The sequence below is a fragment of the Scyliorhinus torazame genome, chromosome 4 (assembly GCF_047496885.1).
Source record: "Scyliorhinus torazame isolate Kashiwa2021f chromosome 4, sScyTor2.1, whole genome shotgun sequence".
Taxonomy (NCBI): domain Eukaryota; kingdom Metazoa; phylum Chordata; class Chondrichthyes; order Carcharhiniformes; family Scyliorhinidae; genus Scyliorhinus; species Scyliorhinus torazame.
The window spans coordinates 199,105,785-199,125,340 of record NC_092710.1 but is presented as its reverse complement, the minus strand read 5'-3'; the positions used below and the strand labels follow the sequence as shown (position 1 = coordinate 199,125,340).

The 19,556-nt window shown below is 45.8% G+C and overlaps 1 protein-coding gene across 6 annotated transcripts in view; it reads left to right on the top strand.

Annotated features, from left to right (window-relative positions):
• Positions 1–14,863, top strand: part of rcan2 (regulator of calcineurin 2) — a 644,130-nt gene extending 629,267 nt beyond the window's left edge. For all 6 annotated transcript variants that reach the window (XM_072499093.1, XM_072499092.1, XM_072499094.1 and 3 more), the window contains one exon: positions 11,912–14,863. In XM_072499093.1, coding sequence (XP_072355194.1) covers positions 11,912–12,072 — 161 coding nt within the window. In that variant the 3' untranslated portion in view covers positions 12,073–14,863. The remainder of the gene's footprint in view (positions 1–11,911) is intronic.
• Positions 14,864–19,556: the final 4,693 nt, after the last annotated feature.

Here is a 19,556-nt window from a genome sequence, read left to right as displayed (position 1 = left end):
AGGGTTCCTGCGCCTCTCAAAGACCGCCTCAAGGCACAACTGCAGATTCTTCAGGACCAAGGGGTCCTATCCAAGGTCACGGAGCCCACGCCATGGGTCAGCTCCATGGTCTGTGTAAAGAAGCCCTCTGGCGAGCTCCGTATATGTATAGATCCAAAAGATCTGAACAACAACATCATGCGGGAACACTATCCCATCCCGAAACGAGAAGACCTCACCAGCGAGATGGCGCGAGCCAACATATTCACTAAATTGGATGCGTCCAAAGGATTCTGGCAGATCAAACTGGACCCGGCCAGCCGAAGACTATGCACATTCAACACCCCTTTTGGCAGATTCTGCTACAACCGGATGCCATTCGGCATCATTTCGGCATCTGAAGTATTCCACCGCATTATGGAGCAGATGATGGAAGGCATCGAAGGGGTACGTGTATATGTGGACGATATCATCATTTGGTCCACCACTCCGCAGGAACACATGCATCGTCTTCGACGTGTCTTCACCCGCATACGGCAAAATGGCCTGCGTCTCAACCGTGCGAAATGTGCTTTCGGCCAGACGGAGCTGAAATTCCTCGGGGACCACATCTCAAGGTCCGGGGTCCGTCCCGATGCAGACAAGGTTAGCGCCATCACAGCCATGCCACGACCGGCTGACAAGAAGGCTGTCTTAAGATTCCTGGGCATGGTCAACTTCCTTGGGAAGTTCATTCCCAACCTGGCTTCTCATACAACAAACATGCGCCATCTCGTAAAAAAATCGACGGAATTCAACTGGCACCAGTCGCATCAGCGGGAATGGGAGGAGCTCAAGCACAAACTGGTCACGGCACCAGTGCTGGCCTTCTTTGACACGACTCGCCCTACAAAGATCTCAACAGACGCCAGCCAATCTGGTATTGGAGCGGTACTCCTGCAAAAAGACAGCACGTCATCATGGGCCCCGGTTGCGTATGCCTCACGAGCCATGACCCCTACCGAACAGCGCTACGCGCAAATCGAAAAAGAATGCCTGGGCTTGTTAACTGGACTGGACAAGTTCCACGACTATGTGTATGGCCTGCCACGATTCACGGTCGAAACTGACCACCGCCCCCTGGTCAACATCATTAACAAAGACCTGAACGACATGACTCCTCGCCTCCAGCGCATCTTACTCAAACTCAGGAGGTACGATTTTGAACTGATCTACACTCCGGGGAAGGAACTCATCGTGGCGGACACTCTTTCCCGAGCAGTGAGCACACCACCAGATGCAGAGGGGTTCGTGCGTCAAATTGAGGCACACGTGACTCTGACATCAGCAAATATGCCAGCTGATGATCCTAGTCTGGCCCACATACGCGCAGAGACGGCGACTGACCCTCTGCTGCAGCGAGTGATGCGCCACATGACGGAAGGGTGGCTAAAAGGGCAGTGCCCCCAGTTTTATAATGTGCGAGATGATCTCACCAATATAGACGGGGTCCTTATGAAATCGCATAGGATCGTTATTCCACACAGTGTGCGCCAGATGATTCTTCGTCAACTACACGAAGGCCACTTGGGCGTCGAAAAATGCAGACGAAGGGCCCGGGAGGCGGTATATTGGCCGGGTATTAATGAAGACATAGCCAACATGGTGTTCAACTGCACAACCTGTCAGAGGTTTCAGCCGGCGCAACCTCCGGAAACACTTCTACCACACGAGATGGTGACGTCCCCCTGGGCGAAGGTGGGTGTGGACCTATTTCACGCGCTCGGCAGAGATCACATTGTTATTATAGACTACTTCTCAAACTACCCGGAAGTCATGCCTCTCCATGATCTGACGTCGTCCGCAGTCATTGGGGCCTGCAAGGAAACGTTTGCTCGCCATGGCATTCCAAGGACTGTCATGTCAGACAATGGACCTTGTTTTGCCAGCCGTGAATGGTCGTCCTTTGCCGCAGCATATGGTTTCACTCATGTGACATCCAGCCCTCTGCATCCACAATCGAACGGGAAGGCTGAAAAGGGTGTCCACATCGCAAAGCGGCTCCTGTGCAAGGCGGCTGATGCCGGATCGGACTTTAACCTTGCCTTGCTGGCCTATCGATCGGCCCCGTTATCCACGGGCCTCTCGCCAGCGCAGCTACTAATGGGTCGCTCCCTCAGGACGACGGTACCTTCCGTCCTGGCACCGACAACAGACAATGAGGCGGTTCTTCGGAACATGCAACTGCAGCGTGATCGCCAGAAAGGTCGGTACGACACACGAGCGACGGACCTGCCCCCCCTGTCCTCCGGAGACAAAGTACGCGTCCATCAACCGTATGGTGGCTGGTCAGCACCGGCCGAAGTCCTCCGACAAGTGGCTCCCCGCTCGTTCCTGGTTCGCATGCCGGATGGTTCCGTGCGTCGCCGCAATCGGCGCGCCCTTCGCTGACTTCCACGCTCACAGCCACACAACACGCCAGATCCTCAACAGGCTTCCGAGGATGACTTTGTGGAGCTGCCGCACATCACGCCCTTTCCATCGCCACCCATGGCCATGCCTGCACAGCAGCCGGTGGTTCTTGATCCACCCTTGAGGCGGTCAACCCGAATTCGTCGCAAACCCATTAGAATGGACTTCTAATACAGTTCATATGTTTAATAAGTTGGACAATTTTACATGATAACCTGTTGTTGTTTATCGTTCCAGATGTCGTCTGACTGGACAACTGTTCAAATTTTTTTCTTCTTCTCTCGTTCGCATTTCTGTTATGTTATGGTACAACTGGATTCATGTGACGCACTCGACATCGCCCCATGTACATAGTTCCGTCATAGACACATGCTGCACACGACACACACACACTCTTAGATGCACTCACGTCACGATCATATTTATTACCACGTAGGCACATATCTTTGTAAAAAGGGGGGATGTCATGATATTCAAACACACACATCATGATGGACACACTAACAGGCAAATCAGAGTACACAACACCACAACCAATCACAGACAAGAACACCAACCACATAAAAAGCACGAGCACGACACCTGGAGGTCAGTAGGTCTGGGGAGAAGGAAACAAGAAAGAGCTGTTGAAACACCACAAGCAGGGAGCCCCCCACGTGCAGAGTGCAAAGACCAAGTTGTAAATAGTGAGTTTAAATAAAGAAGCGTTGTACCATATGCAACTGTGTTGGCTCATCTGTGTGTCAGAACACCCAACACCACAATGGGGAGGTGGATTAACGGCACCTCCCGAGCTGGATCGAGTCCATCATACAATCCGACAGAAGCCCATCCCAGCGAGCAATAATTGTGAAGTTTCACAGCTTTCAAGGAAAATAACGGTCCTGGGATGGGCTAAGGAGCATCGCGACTGTAAATGGGATGGCCATGCAATCAGACTTTATCAAGACCTGAGAGTGGAGCTGGCAAAGAAGCCCAAGCTTAGGGGCAGCACGGTAGCATTGTGGATAGCACAATTGCTTCACAGCTCCAGGGTCCCAGGTTCGATTCCCGGCTTGGGTCACTGTCTGTGCGGAGTCTGCACATTCTCCTCGTGTGTGCGTGGGTTTCCTCCGGGTGCTCCGGTTTCCTCCCACAGTCCAAAGATGTGCAGGTTAGGTGGATTGGCCATGCTAAATTGCCCTTAGTGTCCAAAATTGCCTTTAGTGTTGGGTGGGGTTACTGGGTTATGGGGATAAGGTGGAATTGTGGACCTTGGGTAGGGTGCTCTTTCCAAGAGCTGGTGTAGACTCGATGGGCTGAATGGCCTCCTTCTGCACTGTAAATTCTATGAACTTTGTAAGCTGCCCTATATAATAGTGGAGTCCGATTCGGGGTGGTGTCCCCGCTGTGGCACAGATTGACTTTTGAGGGAAAGACATTTTTTTAATGCGCAGGAGGAGTATTCTTTTGTAAAAAAAAAGCATGAGCAGGGAGAGGCGGAAAGAATTGGAATCCTCTTTGGGCCCAGAGGTAATTAAGAAATGCATTGGGTTGATGCAGGGTAAAGCTCCTGGTCCGGATGGCTTTTCCATTGAGTTTTATAAGGAGTTTGAGGGACAATTGATCCCTCTAAGTTTAGATTTGTTGCCCATTACACTTGCGCAGGCCTCTGTTTCCCTGATCCTTATAAAAGACAATGACCCTACAGAATGTGGCTCGTTTCAACCTATTTCGCTTTTGAATGCAGATGCTAAGTTACTCGTAAAAGTGCTGGCACCGTGGTTGGAGTCCTGCCTCCCAGAGATTATTTTGGGAGACCAGCCAATCTTTGTCAAGGGTCGGCAATTGTCGGCCAATATACTTTTTCTATTAAATATTGTCCTCTCCCCCACTTCAGTGCCCGAGCCCAAATTAGTTGTTCCATGGATGCTTAAAAAGCATTTGATAGGGTGGAATGCGGGATATCTTTGAGAGTCTGGGAATATTTGGTTTTGGGCAAAGGTTGATATCCTGAATTTGTTTACTGTATAGGGCCCCCACAGCTAATGTTCGCAGAAATGCTTTGCACCAGCCAATATTGAAAAAGTGCTAGTGATCCAAGTTCCATATGGGGCAAATGGAGGCGAGTTCTTGTAGGGGTTCTGGCCTTGGTGTATTAGTAACTGCCTCGCTGCCATTCTCTCCTGCGAGATTTTCTTCGAATCTGGAAGCAGTTCAGCTTTTTAAACTTAGCTAACGGGAAAAAAAGCAAATTCCGTTCTGGGCAGGGTTAGCCAGGCTATTCCTGGCCGATATCTAACGGCACTCTTTTTTACCTGCCCTCAGTGGGAAACGCCCTGCCGAGGACATACTCAGTCACATTCCCTGCACTGAGGAGCTCCACTTATCAGTGCAGGAAGAGATTGTGGGGTTCCAAGCGCTCGACAGCCCGAGGCGACCCCTGGACTCCAACTCACCTGTTGGAGGGTCCTCGAGCCCCCCACACCTCACCTCATATGGCCAAGGCACCCACAGGCCCAATCCCTGGAGAAGGAAAAATGCCACCTGGACACCTTGGCACTGGCTGCCTCGCACCCTGGCAGTGCCACATGGGCACACTGGAGTCTCAGAATGGCAGCCAGGTGGCACAACCAGGGTGCCCAGGTGGCAATGCCAAGGTACCAGGCTGGCAGTGCCATGGTACACAGATAGCATCAGCAGTGCCAGGGTGCCACCCTGCCCAGTTACCATCCAGCTGAGGGCCTTTGATTCCCCAGGAGTCATCCCCAAATGTCATTCGCCTGGCCATCGTTTGTGGGGACCAGTGCTGAACAGCGCCTGGCTGCGGTCTCCTCGGCAAGGCCGGTAGATCTTGGGCACAGATTCAATATGGCATCGACAGAGTTAATTAAGCTTTTAATTAGGGCAGCACGGTGGTGCAGTGGTTAGCACTGGGACTGCGGCGCTGAGGACCCGGGTTCGAATCCCGGCCCTGGGTCCCTGTCTGTGTGGAGTTTGCACATTCTCCCCGTGTCTGCGTGGGTTTCACCCCCACAACCCAAGTATGTGCAGGGTAGGTGGATTGGCCACGCTAAATTGCCCCTTAATTGGAAATAAAAATAATTGGGTACTCTAAAAAAATTTTAAAAGTGAGCGTTTAATTTTCAAAACATTTTTTTAAATCTCTGAAATCCCATTTATGCCTATGTCCATTAAATCTATTTTCAACTGCTTACAACCCACAACCCCTGTTTCATATCACAGCATTTTGGAGCTGCCCCCAGTCTCTCTTCCAATTCTCACCAGATTCAGCTTCTCTCCAGGACTCAAAACCTACTCCATTTAACCTCCATCCAACTGAGTTCCTCGAACAACCTCTGTTTGATGCATGCTTACTGGACTCAATAGAATTTCTACCTTGCCACATCTTCCTCTCATTTCTGAAATCTGGAACTCTCTGCCTGAACAGATAGTAGAAATGGGAACCCTCACAACATTTAAGAGGCATTTAGATGAGCACTTGAAGCGCCATAGCATACAAGACTTTAAGATTAGAATAGACAGGTTCTTGATGGTCGGCACAGACACGATGGGCCAAGGGCCTCTTTCGTGCTGTGAAACCATGACTCTAAATTAAATGTGTAAAGAAAAATCATATGGAACCATTACACCTAAATAATAAAAATGTTATGGAATAAGATGCCAAACAAAATAATAGAAACAGACATGATTAATGGGTTCAAAAATAGTTTGATGTGTTTTGGGAAATAGAAATGTTTGAAGGGAAGAGTGATATTAAGATCCCAGTTCAGATCACAACAGTGACTAGGGTACTGGACCAAAACCCCAATACTTTAGTGTATTTTGTAAGAGTGTGCGGAAAGAATGATTCACTCCAGGAATGATTACACGAGAAATTAGGGCTTTGGTATTTTAAAACAAAACTTTGTTTTGAATATAATGTTAAATTCTTTAACTTCACACCCGAAAATAACAGCTTACAATGACCCCTTAACACTACTACTCAATTCCTCATTAAACATCAATAAAACATACAGCTCTCAATCCAGCTTAAAATCCACAGCGAATAGAGTAATACTTGCTTTGCTGAAAAGATTTGGACCACGGTTAGAACCTCTACAGATTCTGGCTGAACATCTTCAAATAGCTGCTTCAACTGGGTTGTTTCCGCCTCTTCCTTGTCTTCAGACACAACTGCTCTGCTTTAAAATATTATTACTCTTTTTTAAACTACCCTGCTGGGAAAGAAAACTGCCTTTACTTGTGGACTATGTGGTAGCCAGATCAGAACTATTCAAAAGCTTTCTTTAAAAAATCTCTCTTTGAATCTCTTAGCTCCACTCAGTAATGACATCATCTCCCCAAGCTGAAACAAAAATTAACTTTCCTGGGACTGAAAGCACATTAAGCCCCCAGGGACTGTCCCCAGTCAAACCACAGTGCATCAGCCCAGACTGACAAACACATTCCTCTGTCCACTGCAATCAATAACACTGTAAACCCAGGCATTTAACCCTTTAAATGCCCAAATCATTTATAATCCAATTTTCCTAAAGCCCTCCATTTGTCACGGTGAGAAAAGGAATATAAGGGGCAGAAAAATGGGCATACCCGTCAGAACAATGGTCTTTTCATAATCCTGAATCTTTTCTCTGTCTCTTCACATTTCTTTATTACTGTTTTGGCTGATAGGCTGAAAGTACCAATAACAAGAATACAGAGAATGCACAATGCTGTAAAACCTATTCATTACAGTGACAGCTGTGTCTCTGTTGGTAACAATCTCATCTCTTTTATATGTGTTAATTGTTAATTAAGTGCAGTACTGAGGGAGCGCAGCACAGTCGGAGGTGCTGTCGTCCAAGTGAGATGTTAAACCAAGGCCCAGTCTGCACTCTCAGATGGATGCAAAACATCCTGCAATACTATTTTGAACAAGAGAAGGGGAGTTATCCCAAGTGTCCTATCCCCCGATCAACATCACAAAAGCAGACTTCTGGCCATTATTACATTGGTGTTTTGGGAAGCTTGCTGTGCCCAAATTGCAACAGTGACTCCACTTCAAAAATAACTTCATTGGCTGCAAATTGCTTTGGCATGTCCTGTGGTCATGAAAAGTGCAATATAAATACAAGACTTTCTTTCTTACAGCAGCTGTGATGCACAAGGTATACATAATTCCATTTTAATGAAGCATCCATTTTGATCACAAAGTCTATTTAACAAAACGGCTTTAATTACCTTTTGATAAAATATTTAAATACCATAATTAGAGACTCTTAAGTGAATTTCTCTGAGATAGTCATGAAATGATCTTGCAATGAAACTGGGACTGATACAGATTCTGACACACAAGCATGTATAAGCGATCTGTCACTGATATGTTTCAATCTCAATTAGTTGCAACCTACCAAATCTGAGATTGAGCTCAGAAAGAAACCTGTTATTATAATAATATTATTAATGTCACAAGTAGGCTTACATTAATACTGCAATGAAGTTACTGCGAAAATGCCTAGTCGCCAGACTACACCGCCTGTTCGGGTATACTGAGGGAGAATTCAGAGTATTCAAATCACCTGACAAGCACGTCTTTCAGGACTTGTGGGAGGAAACCGAGACCCGGTGGAAACCCACACAGACACAGGGAAACGTGCAGACTCCGCACAGACAGTGACCCAAGCTAACTGTAGCTGTTCCATTTAGCTAACGTAGCCTTTTACTTTGCTGCCATCATGGATTCTCAGTTGTGGAGACTAAGTACTCTCATCAGCAGAGAATCGGGACTAGTCTCCGCTAGGTACATCGTCCAGGCGTGAGTTTCTCCTTTACTATGAAAATACATGCATGAGGGAGAGCTCACCAGATTTTGTTGGAATCCTGGTATCGGGCCACCATTTTGAGTGGGCGGCCCGATACTATGGTCCAGTGGTGCCACCCCCTCACAAAGCTTTGCTGCCCAATCCCTGTGGGCATGGAATGGCATCCTCCCCCTCATCATGGAAATAATGGGTAACACCCCCATAGCACATACACATGAGGGTGACCCAACCCCAACCCCCCACATCAGACACCCCCATCAGATCCTCCCCATCTGATTCCTCGTCAGTCACCCCATCAGTTGCACCCATCAATCACCCCTGCCTGAAAGTTGAAGAACAGCCCAGGCAGTACAGTGAAAGATCACTGCATTTTCACTTATGCTTCTCCAACATCTGCTGTCTCAGACAAAAGCGTTTAAAGCAGCAACTGTTACAAGTGTCAGAGGCTTCCTCAAAAGCCAAGCACACTTGAAAAGGCTTCAGATCCCTTGACAGCCTTGGAAATGCAAAACACCCATTCAAATTCACGTATCAATACATTACTCTCGCCATTAATTGAGAGTGCTTGGTGGATTGTTTATCTATCTTTCCCTCACACTTGAATGCATCTCAAGTACCCTGCTGTGATGTTAGCCACAATATTTGTAACTGCTCTTGCTATGATTGACAGCCCCTCACCACATCAAAGGAGCTAAGTGGTTTCACACCGACTTATTCACAGCCAAAAGCTCACATGTGCAAGGTGTTGGGGGGTGATCCATTATTCCCGTGGTAGGAGGAAAGATGCCCCTACTTGTCAGTGGCGGGCAGAATTTGCATTGTAGGGGGGCCTTCGGATGGGCTTGGGGGTCATTTTAGTTATGCACTGACCCCTTGACCCACCTCAGGGTCCACCGTGTCAGAGCCACACCTGGGCAAACTTTCACCAAAGCCCGCCCAGTGGATTTCCCACTGGACCATAGTATCGGCCCGCCCACTCAAAATGTGTGGGTCAGTGCATAGCGGGAGGGATGAATCAGACTTCCAACCCATCAATTAAGTTGGTGATTTGCATCCCCCTGCCAGCATGGGGCAGGTAGCTGAGGCCACCAGCAGGGGATCGGAGCATCGCAACAGCGCCAAACCGTTTTTTGGGGGGATGCTCTATTCTCCTGCCGATTGAGAATCCTGATGGGGTGGAAAGAACAATAGCACCCCTTTCCGTTAGAATCATAGACTCCCTAGAGTGCAGAAAGAGACCATTTGGCCCATTGACTTGCAACCACCCTCCGAAAGAGAACCCTAAAAGGCCCACATCCCCTCTCTATCCCCGTAACTCCATAACCTCCACTAACCTTTTGGACAATAAGGGACAATATAACATGGCCAATGTACCTAACCTGCACATGTTTGGACTGTGGGAGAAAGCCAGAACACCCGAGGAAACCCACACAGAAACGGAGAGAATGTGCAAACTCCACACAGTCACCCTGCTTCAGTAACATCTAGGATGGAGTGCTCAGATTTAACCATATAAATGGTTGCTGTTGGGCTCCAGGGCCACTGAGAATGATCATACCAACGGGAACTCTCATTCAATTAAAGAGCCTCTAGAGCACCCATTATTGACTTAAAATTTTAAGGTCTGGCTCTATATTGCATGTTCAGGTTAGGTCGGAGAAGCTGGATACAAGTTACTGATACTCCTTCAGTTATAAGAGGGCTACTTTAAAAGTTTTGAATAATCGTCATGGGTCCAATCCTGTCCTGGACCCGAAGGCGGATCTCAAAATTGCTGGTAATCAGGGAGGTGGGCTCGGTCTCATGCCGAATTTCATGCAGGATCCCACTGAAGACTCAGGGTGCAGGAATTCATGATTTATGAATTCCCTGCACCCTGGCTCCTCTCCCACCTGACCTTATGATGATGACATTGTTTGAGGCATATGGCTGCTCCACGTTCACATGTGTCATCTCTCAGTCTTGTTTCTGGCTATCCATTCCAAATACATTGATTAGACATTTTAAAAATGGAAGAGATGTGAAAAAAGATTTGATATGCTATTGTTTGTTTAAACTATTGCAGAGTGTGTATATTGTATAGTTCAAGTTTCAGTTCTGCACATAGCACAGCAACTAATATTTGTCAAGGATGCAATTTTGAACAGAAATATTTTTAAGCTGCTGTCGTTCACCAAATTTCACCTATAAAATTAAGAAATTCTAGCTTTTGTCAAACTCACTGACAGACGTTTAAGACTCACAACCAAATGAACAGCAGTATCGTGCTGGGGAGTTCCAACATGCCTCATTAAAATAGGAAAACACATTGACGGTTAATTTCCTCAGAGTGGCAATCTCTGGCAGATTGCAACTCTGGATGGACTTACCCTTGTTGAAATCCCAAAGCCCCTGTCTCGCCCAACCTTCCTCCCCCAAGGCTGGATGAGACAGGAGCAGCGAAGTGTGCCCCTGGTTGCATCTGTGAAGAGTAACTGAGGCGCAGGGAAGGAAGGGATGCCCTCTTTTACAGCACTAGCTGCCATAAAGTAGATTGTTTAGGCAATCGTGGGGAGATCAGGAGGGAGGGGGTGGGGAGATCAGGAGGGAGGGGGTGGGGAGATCAGGAGGGAGGGAGTGGGGAGACCGGGATGGAAAGGAGAACAGGAGGCGGAGGAAGAGGGATTGGGGGAGGGGGGACTGAGCGGGAGAGAGGTGGGGAGGAGACCGGGGTGGAGAGGGATGGGGAAGGAGACCGGGAGGGAGAGGGCAGACTGGGAGGAGGAGGGGGGACTGGGAGGAGGAGGGGGGGACTGGGAGGAGGAGGAGGGGGGGACTGGGAGATATCAGGAGGGAGAGGTGGTTGGAAGGGGGGGGGGTGGTACTGGTGGTGCATGGGGGGAGACCAGGAGGGGAGGAGGGAAAGAACTGGGAGCTGATTGGGAGAGGTGGGAGAGGGGGAGGAGGTGGGAGAGAGGGGAGTGAGGGAGAGGGTGGTGGGGAGAGGGGGGAGAGGGGGGAGGGGGGGAGAGGGGGGAGGGGGGAGAGAGGGGGAGAGAGGGGGAGGGGGGAGGGGGTGGGAGAGGGGAGGGGAAGGGGGGAGGGGGGTCGGAGAGGGGGGGAGAGGGGGAGGGGGAGGGGTGGGGAGAGGGGGGAGGGAGGGGGGAGACCAGGCCAGGAGGAGAGGTTGGGTAAGGCCAGGGTGTGGGTTGGTCGGAAGGGCGGGGAATATGTTGGTCGAGCCAGTAAGGGATTGGATTGGGTTGGGTTGGGCTGGAGCGGGGGTCAGTTTATGTAGGGCCGGGGTGGGGGAGCGGTGCGCCGGGCCGAGTGGGGGGATTCACTGGAGGTCTTGTGTGTGAGGGTGTCCCATGCGAGTCTCGGTCTGTGCCAGCAAAATCATCCAAAGTTAGCGATTTAAATTGCTCTGTCCGAGCGTAGTTGTCCAGAGGAAGTTAACGCTTCTGGACCATTGCCAGGTAAACCCTCACGTCAGAATTTCCTCAAGGGATTCCCCAGCGAATCACTAGGGGGTAACCCCTAAATACAGCGCTTGGGAACCAGGAAAAAATGGGCTATTGCTTAATTCAGAACTGATTGAAGCACAAAAATAAGTAAACCAAATATCCCCAAAATTTTTCTTCAGAGAAGGAATTCATCTAGAAGCTAATGTAACCTCTTCATCTTTGATTTTACAGGAGAGAAGTATGAATTGCATGCAGGAACCGAATCAACTCCCAGTGTGGTGGTCCACGTCTGCGATAGCGAAGCAGAGGATGAGGATGAACCGAAGAATTCTCCAAAACCAAAAATAATTCAAACCAGGCGCCCTGATCTGCCACCAGCAATGTCCAATTGAAACATTGGTGCACACTTTCAGTCAAGTATCATCTAGTGCTCTCTGCTACAGCCGTACTCTGTTGAAAGGAAGGTTTGTCTGTCAGTCACAGGAGCATTTGTTTTAAGCCCCCGATTGTGTTTCTAAGGCCTATCAAAATAGGATGGAAGGAGTTACTCTGTGAATGCCTGTTTGCTACATACAAACTAGTGTCCGATCATATCATAAAGCATCCATTTATGTCAGAATGACATTAGTAAAACCCACAAGTAATTGAAAAGTTTTGCATTATAATTCCAAGGTAAATTACATCTCAGTGATTCAGAACCTGGTAAGCTGATGTTCTAAATTATTTGATATAATTGCTTGATCCAATTTTAGATTAGACCTAAAGTCTTGAGGCATATCGTGATTACATCTACCATGTTCTCTGATTTGGTCAGAAACTGAAATGGTTAATAAATAGTCTGAGTTTTACTTTTTTGGCATTGAATTGCCAATGATGTCCTTGGCGAAAATCCTGTGAGACTATTTGTAGAAAACGTAAAAGGTATAGGTAACACTAGGGGAAAGATTAATCTCATTTATATCAATGTGCAGTACATAATGTCAGCATCTTCTAATATAATCTTGTGAAAGAGTGTAACTGTAATTTGTATTTTATCACTCTGTTTTAATATTGATACAGTGTACTGATTGAAGTTATATAGAGTATACTTATTAAAACAAAAAAGAATGATAGCGTAGGTATAAAGGCAGATAGACAAATAAGTATTATCACAGTCATGAGTTTTCCAGTCTGCACTTATCTGACCAGGATGAGTATCAATAGACCATATTGTGATATCACCTGCTGCACTGAAGGACCCCTATTGTGCTGCTACATGCCAGATTAATGCTCCAATCTGTGCAAGGTGACCTGTTATCCCATTCTATGGTGTACATTTAAAAATATGAAATTTCCATAAACATAGGATTTATTTTTAACTTTTGACATTTTCTTTTACTGTGTTACTTAGCATTAGTAACATGCACTTCATCATGACAATTGGATGTGTCCAAGTATCTGCTTGGAAAAATATGGTCTATAAGTTACTTAATGTTGTAATGATGAAATGTGCACTTCGTCCCTTTGGGGTGTAGATTCTAGTGACATAATTGAGTACATCTAAAAACTAGACTGAACTCTTGTCTATCGCCATTCCGAACAAATAAATTAGCCTTCTTCTTGATTCTCCTCCATTTTGAGAAATTCAGAAGATATTTAACATTGTTAGTTAAATTGGACGAGAAATCAGTGTAAAATAAACTAAATTTTGTGCTTTTCAATCATATTTTCAGTTTTCATGTAACAAAATATTTTTAATCGCTATCAGTTTGAATACCATAAGTATTTGCTTTTATCTGACTAAGCACTTATTTTGCTTTGCTCAGTTAATTGTATCTATCAAGGATGATGAATAATATGTAATGACCATTGTGTTTAATGTATAAGTAAGTGCTTCTGTAGTATTCCAAAATGTTGCAAGAACTTTCTTGCTGAGTTTCTGCTCAGCCTTTCAATTCAGCTACTATACTTTCATGGATTTTCCCTTTTTAAAACCACATGAAGGAAAATGCTTTTGGGGAAAGATATTGGATTAGGTTGCCTGTATACAAAAATGTCACAAAAGAAAATGATGCTAAAAGGATACAAAAAAGAACTAGTGAATACCACTGTTAAGATGTAGTCATTCTGAATGAAGAAAATGAAGATAAAACAGTCAAACCTCATTACATCAAAAACAATTATTTGAAAATCTGTAAACTCCAATCTCATAAACTCCATTAAAGTGAAGGAAGAAATATGTGATTTCCAATGACAATGTTGGACCTCCCATCCATACGATCTTCCAATTGTTATTTAAACTTAATTTTGCTCAGTTTAGCATTTTTTGTAATCTACTCCCAAGCCAAAATAACCAAGTCTTCTGGCATTCTTCTGCCAAAAGAATTTGTCTTAGTCATCCTGGAAGTGGTTCCAGGATCATGGATGTATCTGGAGTCACAAATGCTTAAGAACCCCTTCCTAAAATGCAGACTTTCAAAACTAAAGAGACAATTAGCTGGTAATGATGAGATTTGACTGTTTTTTCCAAGTACCAAGAGCTTTTGTGTATAGTTAGAATGTTAACATTATGAGTAATACTAGTATTGGACATTGTCTGTGTTATTACTTGTCTTTGCCACTGAATGGGTGCTAGTAATAATACTTTATAAATTAATTGCCTTATAAATGTATGTCTGGTATATATCTGTTACAATGTGGATTGTGCACAGAACTGTGTCTTATTGTTCGACATTGTGGTCATTGTGACAGAATTGTACCTGTGCCTTCTCTAAGATTTTGCAAAAGGCACATTCTCACAAATACAACTTATCTTCAAAAATCTCTTTACTCAAATATAATCGATTCTTTAGACACAAGTTGAAGGTTTTTGTGATTAAATAATCATGATTATTGGGCATATAAAGCAATGTTTCCATTAAGTCTCTTTTTTAAAATATTATTTTTATTGTTTCTGTAACATAACATTGTCCTTGCAAGAGGTCTATTGTGTGTTAGTTTGTGTACCAACTAAGCTGTTTTTCGCTACTAATCACACTGCACCTTATTAGATTATTGCTTTTTAGGGGGCTCTTGTACAGATGTCCCCATGAATGTCAGAACACAGTTAATGAACACCCCAAGGTGATTGTAACCTTTTTGGAGTGTTGAAATGAAAAAGCAAGGTTTTCAAGTAAATAAAAAGTTCTTCGTATTTCCATAGTACTACTTTGTTACGAATTTTTGAACTTGCGCCTAAAATATCAACGTGCAATAGGTACAACTAGCATAACTAGGTAAATGTTTAGCGCTTTTTGTCCAATTATATCTTTTTCCCAACGTTTTAAAAACAGTTCAAGGATTGTGATGATAATTGTAACACTAGACCAAATATCAAAACGTTGTTTTCCTTATTTCAAGCATAGTACAAAATAAAGAATATTTTGGGGTGTTTAACTTATTGCATCTCTACTTACATCAATCAGTGTTGAAACTGCAAATTATTGAATCTTAAAAGCATGACAAACTAAGGGATAGAAATTGGTTATCATTGTACCATATGGAAAAGGTGGGTAAAAATGATCAATTTCGCAGTTGTCTGTCTTAAAGCCACCTATGATTTTCAGGCATTCAGAGTGTCCACATCAAACAGGTGTAAGGGCTCTTGTATAAGATAATGAGCAGTCTAATCCCAGATTTAGGATCAGTCTGAGAAATTGGACTGATGTGTGTGGATTAGGTACTGGGCCTAAGCCACTCAAATTTCAAGGTGTGGCTGGCGCCTTAGGAACTGGTCACCACTGAAAAGTTACATTTATATTCCGCTTCCCCCCCCCCCCCCCCCATTGATTTAGAAGTGCTCTGAAGACTAGTTTTAGGCTCCCTGGTTTGGCACACATTGTGCTCGCATTTTCACCTTCACACACAAAGCTGGGAGACAATGAATTTCTGCTCCTAAAAATGAATAAAGACAATTAAAACCTACAGGCTATTCAGAAAATTTAGGGAAGAATTCTACCAAACCTACGCTACTGAGTTTGATGGCAGGCGTGGGAGCAGAGTGGTCCAGAAATCGGTTTCAAGTCTCCGCTGGTGCCCGCAATGATCGGTTGGAAAGTTGCCAGATGCTTAATCTTCATTTGCACACAATTGATGAGATGCAGATGAAGGCCCAATTTCCGTCCCCCTCCCCCCGCACGCCAGATTCTAGAATCATAGAATTTGCTGTGCAGAAGGAGATCAATCAGCCCCTCGAGTGTGCACCGGCCCTTAGAAAGAACACCTTCCCCAAGCCCACGCCTCTACCCTATCCCTGTAACCCAGTAACCCCACCTAACCTTTTGGATACTAAGGGGAAATTTAACATGGCCAATCTACCTAGCCTGCACATCTTTGGACTGTGGGAAGAAACCGGAGCACCCGGAGGAAACCCACACAGACACGGGGAGAAAGTGCAAACTCCACACAGACTGTCACCCGAGGCGGGAATTGAACACAGGTCCCTAGAGCTGTGAAGCAACACTGCGAACCATTGTGCCACCGTGCCGCTGTGATACTCTGTGACGCTGGCGGAAAACATGCCGGTGTGAAACACATTTGGAACAACATGGCTTGCGGAGTCAAGATTCATCTGAACAACGCCGGGGCTGTCCCTCTAGAAGTCGGGATGGAGGCTGGGCCCTGGATCCTGGAACACCACAGCAGTGGGTCAGGGAAGCACCTGCAGATGGACCTTCCAGATTAGGATCCCGGAAGGGGATCCTTTTCCAGCATCAAAATGTTGCAGGAGATCCATCTTCATTCTCAGGAGATCCATGTTCTTTCTTCAACATGGCATCAGTGATGTTGAGCACCTTTTCAATATGGCACCCAGATATGACAGCGGACTACACTCCATCAAGGCATGCTGCACCACTAAATATGGTGTCGAACACCCGGGTGAATGACTAATGTGGTTGGGGCCAGCAGTTTTGACGTGTTTTACGAACATACATAAAAACATATGAATTAAGAGCAGGGATACGCCACTCTTCCCTGCAAGCTTGCATCACCATTGAATAAGATCTACTTGTAACTTCAATCCCATATTCCTGCCTACCCTCGATAACTTGTCATCCCTTTTTAATCAAGAATCTATCTAGCTCTGCCTTAAAAATATTCAAAGAGTTTGCTCCCACTGCCCTTTGGGGAAGCGGGTTCCAGAGACTCACGACCCTCTGAGAGAAAAATGACCATCCCTTATTTTTAAATAGTGACCCCAAGTTCTATATTCTCTGACAAGAGGAAGAATCGACCTCGATTCTCTGTTCTGGAGGCTAAATGCTCTCGCCAGTGGAAAATCGGGACTGGTCTCCACTGGCGCTGGGAGCAGGGTCCAGGTGCAAGTTTCTCTCTTTAACCATGCAAATATATGCATGGTGGAGAGTTCGCCAAATTCTGTAGCAATCCCGCATTTTAAGCGGGCGATCCGATCCTGAGGTCTGGCGGCAGGCCCCACTTCACGCCCCCACAAAGCTAATTCTGCCCCCACACCCTGCTGACGAGGAGGGCATCCTCCCCCATCTACCATGGAAATAATGGGTCACCCCCCCCCTCCCCACAGCACTTACACACCCCCAAGCCGCCCAATTAGACCCCCCATCAGTCACCCCCATCAAAGACCCACATCAGAGAACCTATTACACCTCCCCATCAGAGACCACCACCAGTCACCCCTGCCTGAAACCTGAAATACAGACCAGGCGGTACAGTGAAAGATCACTGCATTTGATTTACCATTTCAGAACATTTTTTTTTCATTCATTCATTGGACATGAGCATCGCAGGCTGTGCCAGCATTTATTGCCCCTCCCTAATTGCCCTTAATCATAGAATCTACAGTGCAGAATAAGGCTATTCGACCCATTGAGTCTGCACCCGCCCCTCGGAAAGAGCACGCTACCTAAGCCCACACCTCCACCCTATCCCCGTAACCTCACTTAAGCTTTTTGGACACTAAACGGCAATTTAGTCTGGCCAATCCACCTAACCTGCACATCTTTGGACTGTGGGAGGAAACCGGAGCACCCGGAGGAAACCCACGCAGGCACGGGGAGAACGTGCAGACTCTGCACAGACAGTGACCCAAGCCGGAATCAAACCTGGATCCCTGGTGCTATAAAGTGGCTGTGCTAACCACTGTGCTACTGTACTGCCCACATATAGGCCAGATCAGGTAAGGTCAACATATTTCCTTCCTTAAAGGATATTAGTGAATCAGATGGATTTTTATGACAATGGTCATCATTCAACTTTGAATTCCAGATTTTTATTGAATTCCAAGTTTCACTAACTGCAGTGGTGGGATGTGAACCTGAGTCCCAGAGCATTACCCTGGGTCTCTGGTTTACTTGTCCAGTGACAATGCCACTATGTCATCGCCTCCCATAAACTGATGTCCCAGAGAAAAGTGTTTAAAGCAGCAGATGTTACAAGTGTCAGAGGCTTCCTCAAAAACCAAGTCCCTTGCATAGGCTTCAAATCCCCCAACAGCCTTTGAAATGCAAAACTCCCATTCAATTTCACACACCAATACATTTCACTAGCCAGTGGCTAACAGTTTTATTAGTCCAGAGTCCAGTGCTTGGTGGACTTTCTATCTATCTTTCCCTTCACGCTTGAATGCATCTCAAATACCCTGCTAACCACAATGTTCATAAACACTCTTGCTACGATTGACAGCTCCTCACCACATCAAAAGAAGCTAAGTGGTTTCACTTCCTCTTATTCACAGAAGAAAGCACTTAGCTGCTTTTGACATGGGAACGAGCTGTCAACCATAGCAAAAGTGTTTATATCCACCGTGTCAATACCAATATAAACAAAAATGAGAGCATGAGCTCCGATTCAGTGATCACAAATCTACTTAATATATGCGAACAATTCTAAAGCTGCTGTTATTTTGTTTTTTGGCACTGTCCCCTAGACCATGGATCGCATGTAACTGTTGGATACATCAAAATAAATGTACTGAATTTTGTTAGTTGGATAGACAGAAAAACTTAGGTTTTGAGATCTCAAAGTTCTGGGTGCAGGGATGTAGGAAACCCAGAATAAAGTGCAGCATTTCTGTCAGTGACTTTTTAAACTCAGCCACAACATGAACATGTTGGACAGGATTTTGTAGTCGGTCACAAAGCTGCTCGCCTCAAAGAACGCTGCCCAAAAGATCTAGAAATTTCTGGGGTGCAAACCTTCCTTTTCCCAACATTAATTTATTTCTCAGTCCAAAACAAGAGGATATCCTGGCATTCGGAAAAAAATATGTCGGCGAATTACCACAAAAGCATTGTCCATTTATGCCCTCTCCACAAAAAAGCAAGACAAATCTAATCCAGCCAATTACCTGCTCAACAATTTGCTCTTACTTACCAAAGTGATGGAATGTATTGTTGACAGTGCTATCAAGCAATATTATTTGGCAATAACCTACTCACCAATGCTAAGTTGGGGTTCTGCCTGAGCCAGTTGACTCCAGACATCATTACAGCCTTAGTGTAAACATGGACAAAAGGGGTGAATTCTACCGGCAAGGTAACGGTGACTGCACTAGTCATCAACAAGCATTTGACTGAGCATGGCGTCGGGGAGTCTTACCAATACAAAAGTCAGTGGGAATCGGGAAAATTCTCCAATAGTTGGAATCGTACTTAACACACTAGAAGCTGATTGTGGTTACTGGAGGCCAATATTGCAGTCCCGAGACATGGCCGTAGGGGTTCCTCAGGGCTATATCCTAGACACAACCATCTTCAGCGGGTTCCTGAATGATCTTTTCTCCATTATAAGGTCAAAGTAGGATTGTCTGATGCTGATTACAAGGTGTACAGTATCATTCACAACTCCTCAGATACTGAAGCAGTCCATGTCCATATGCAGA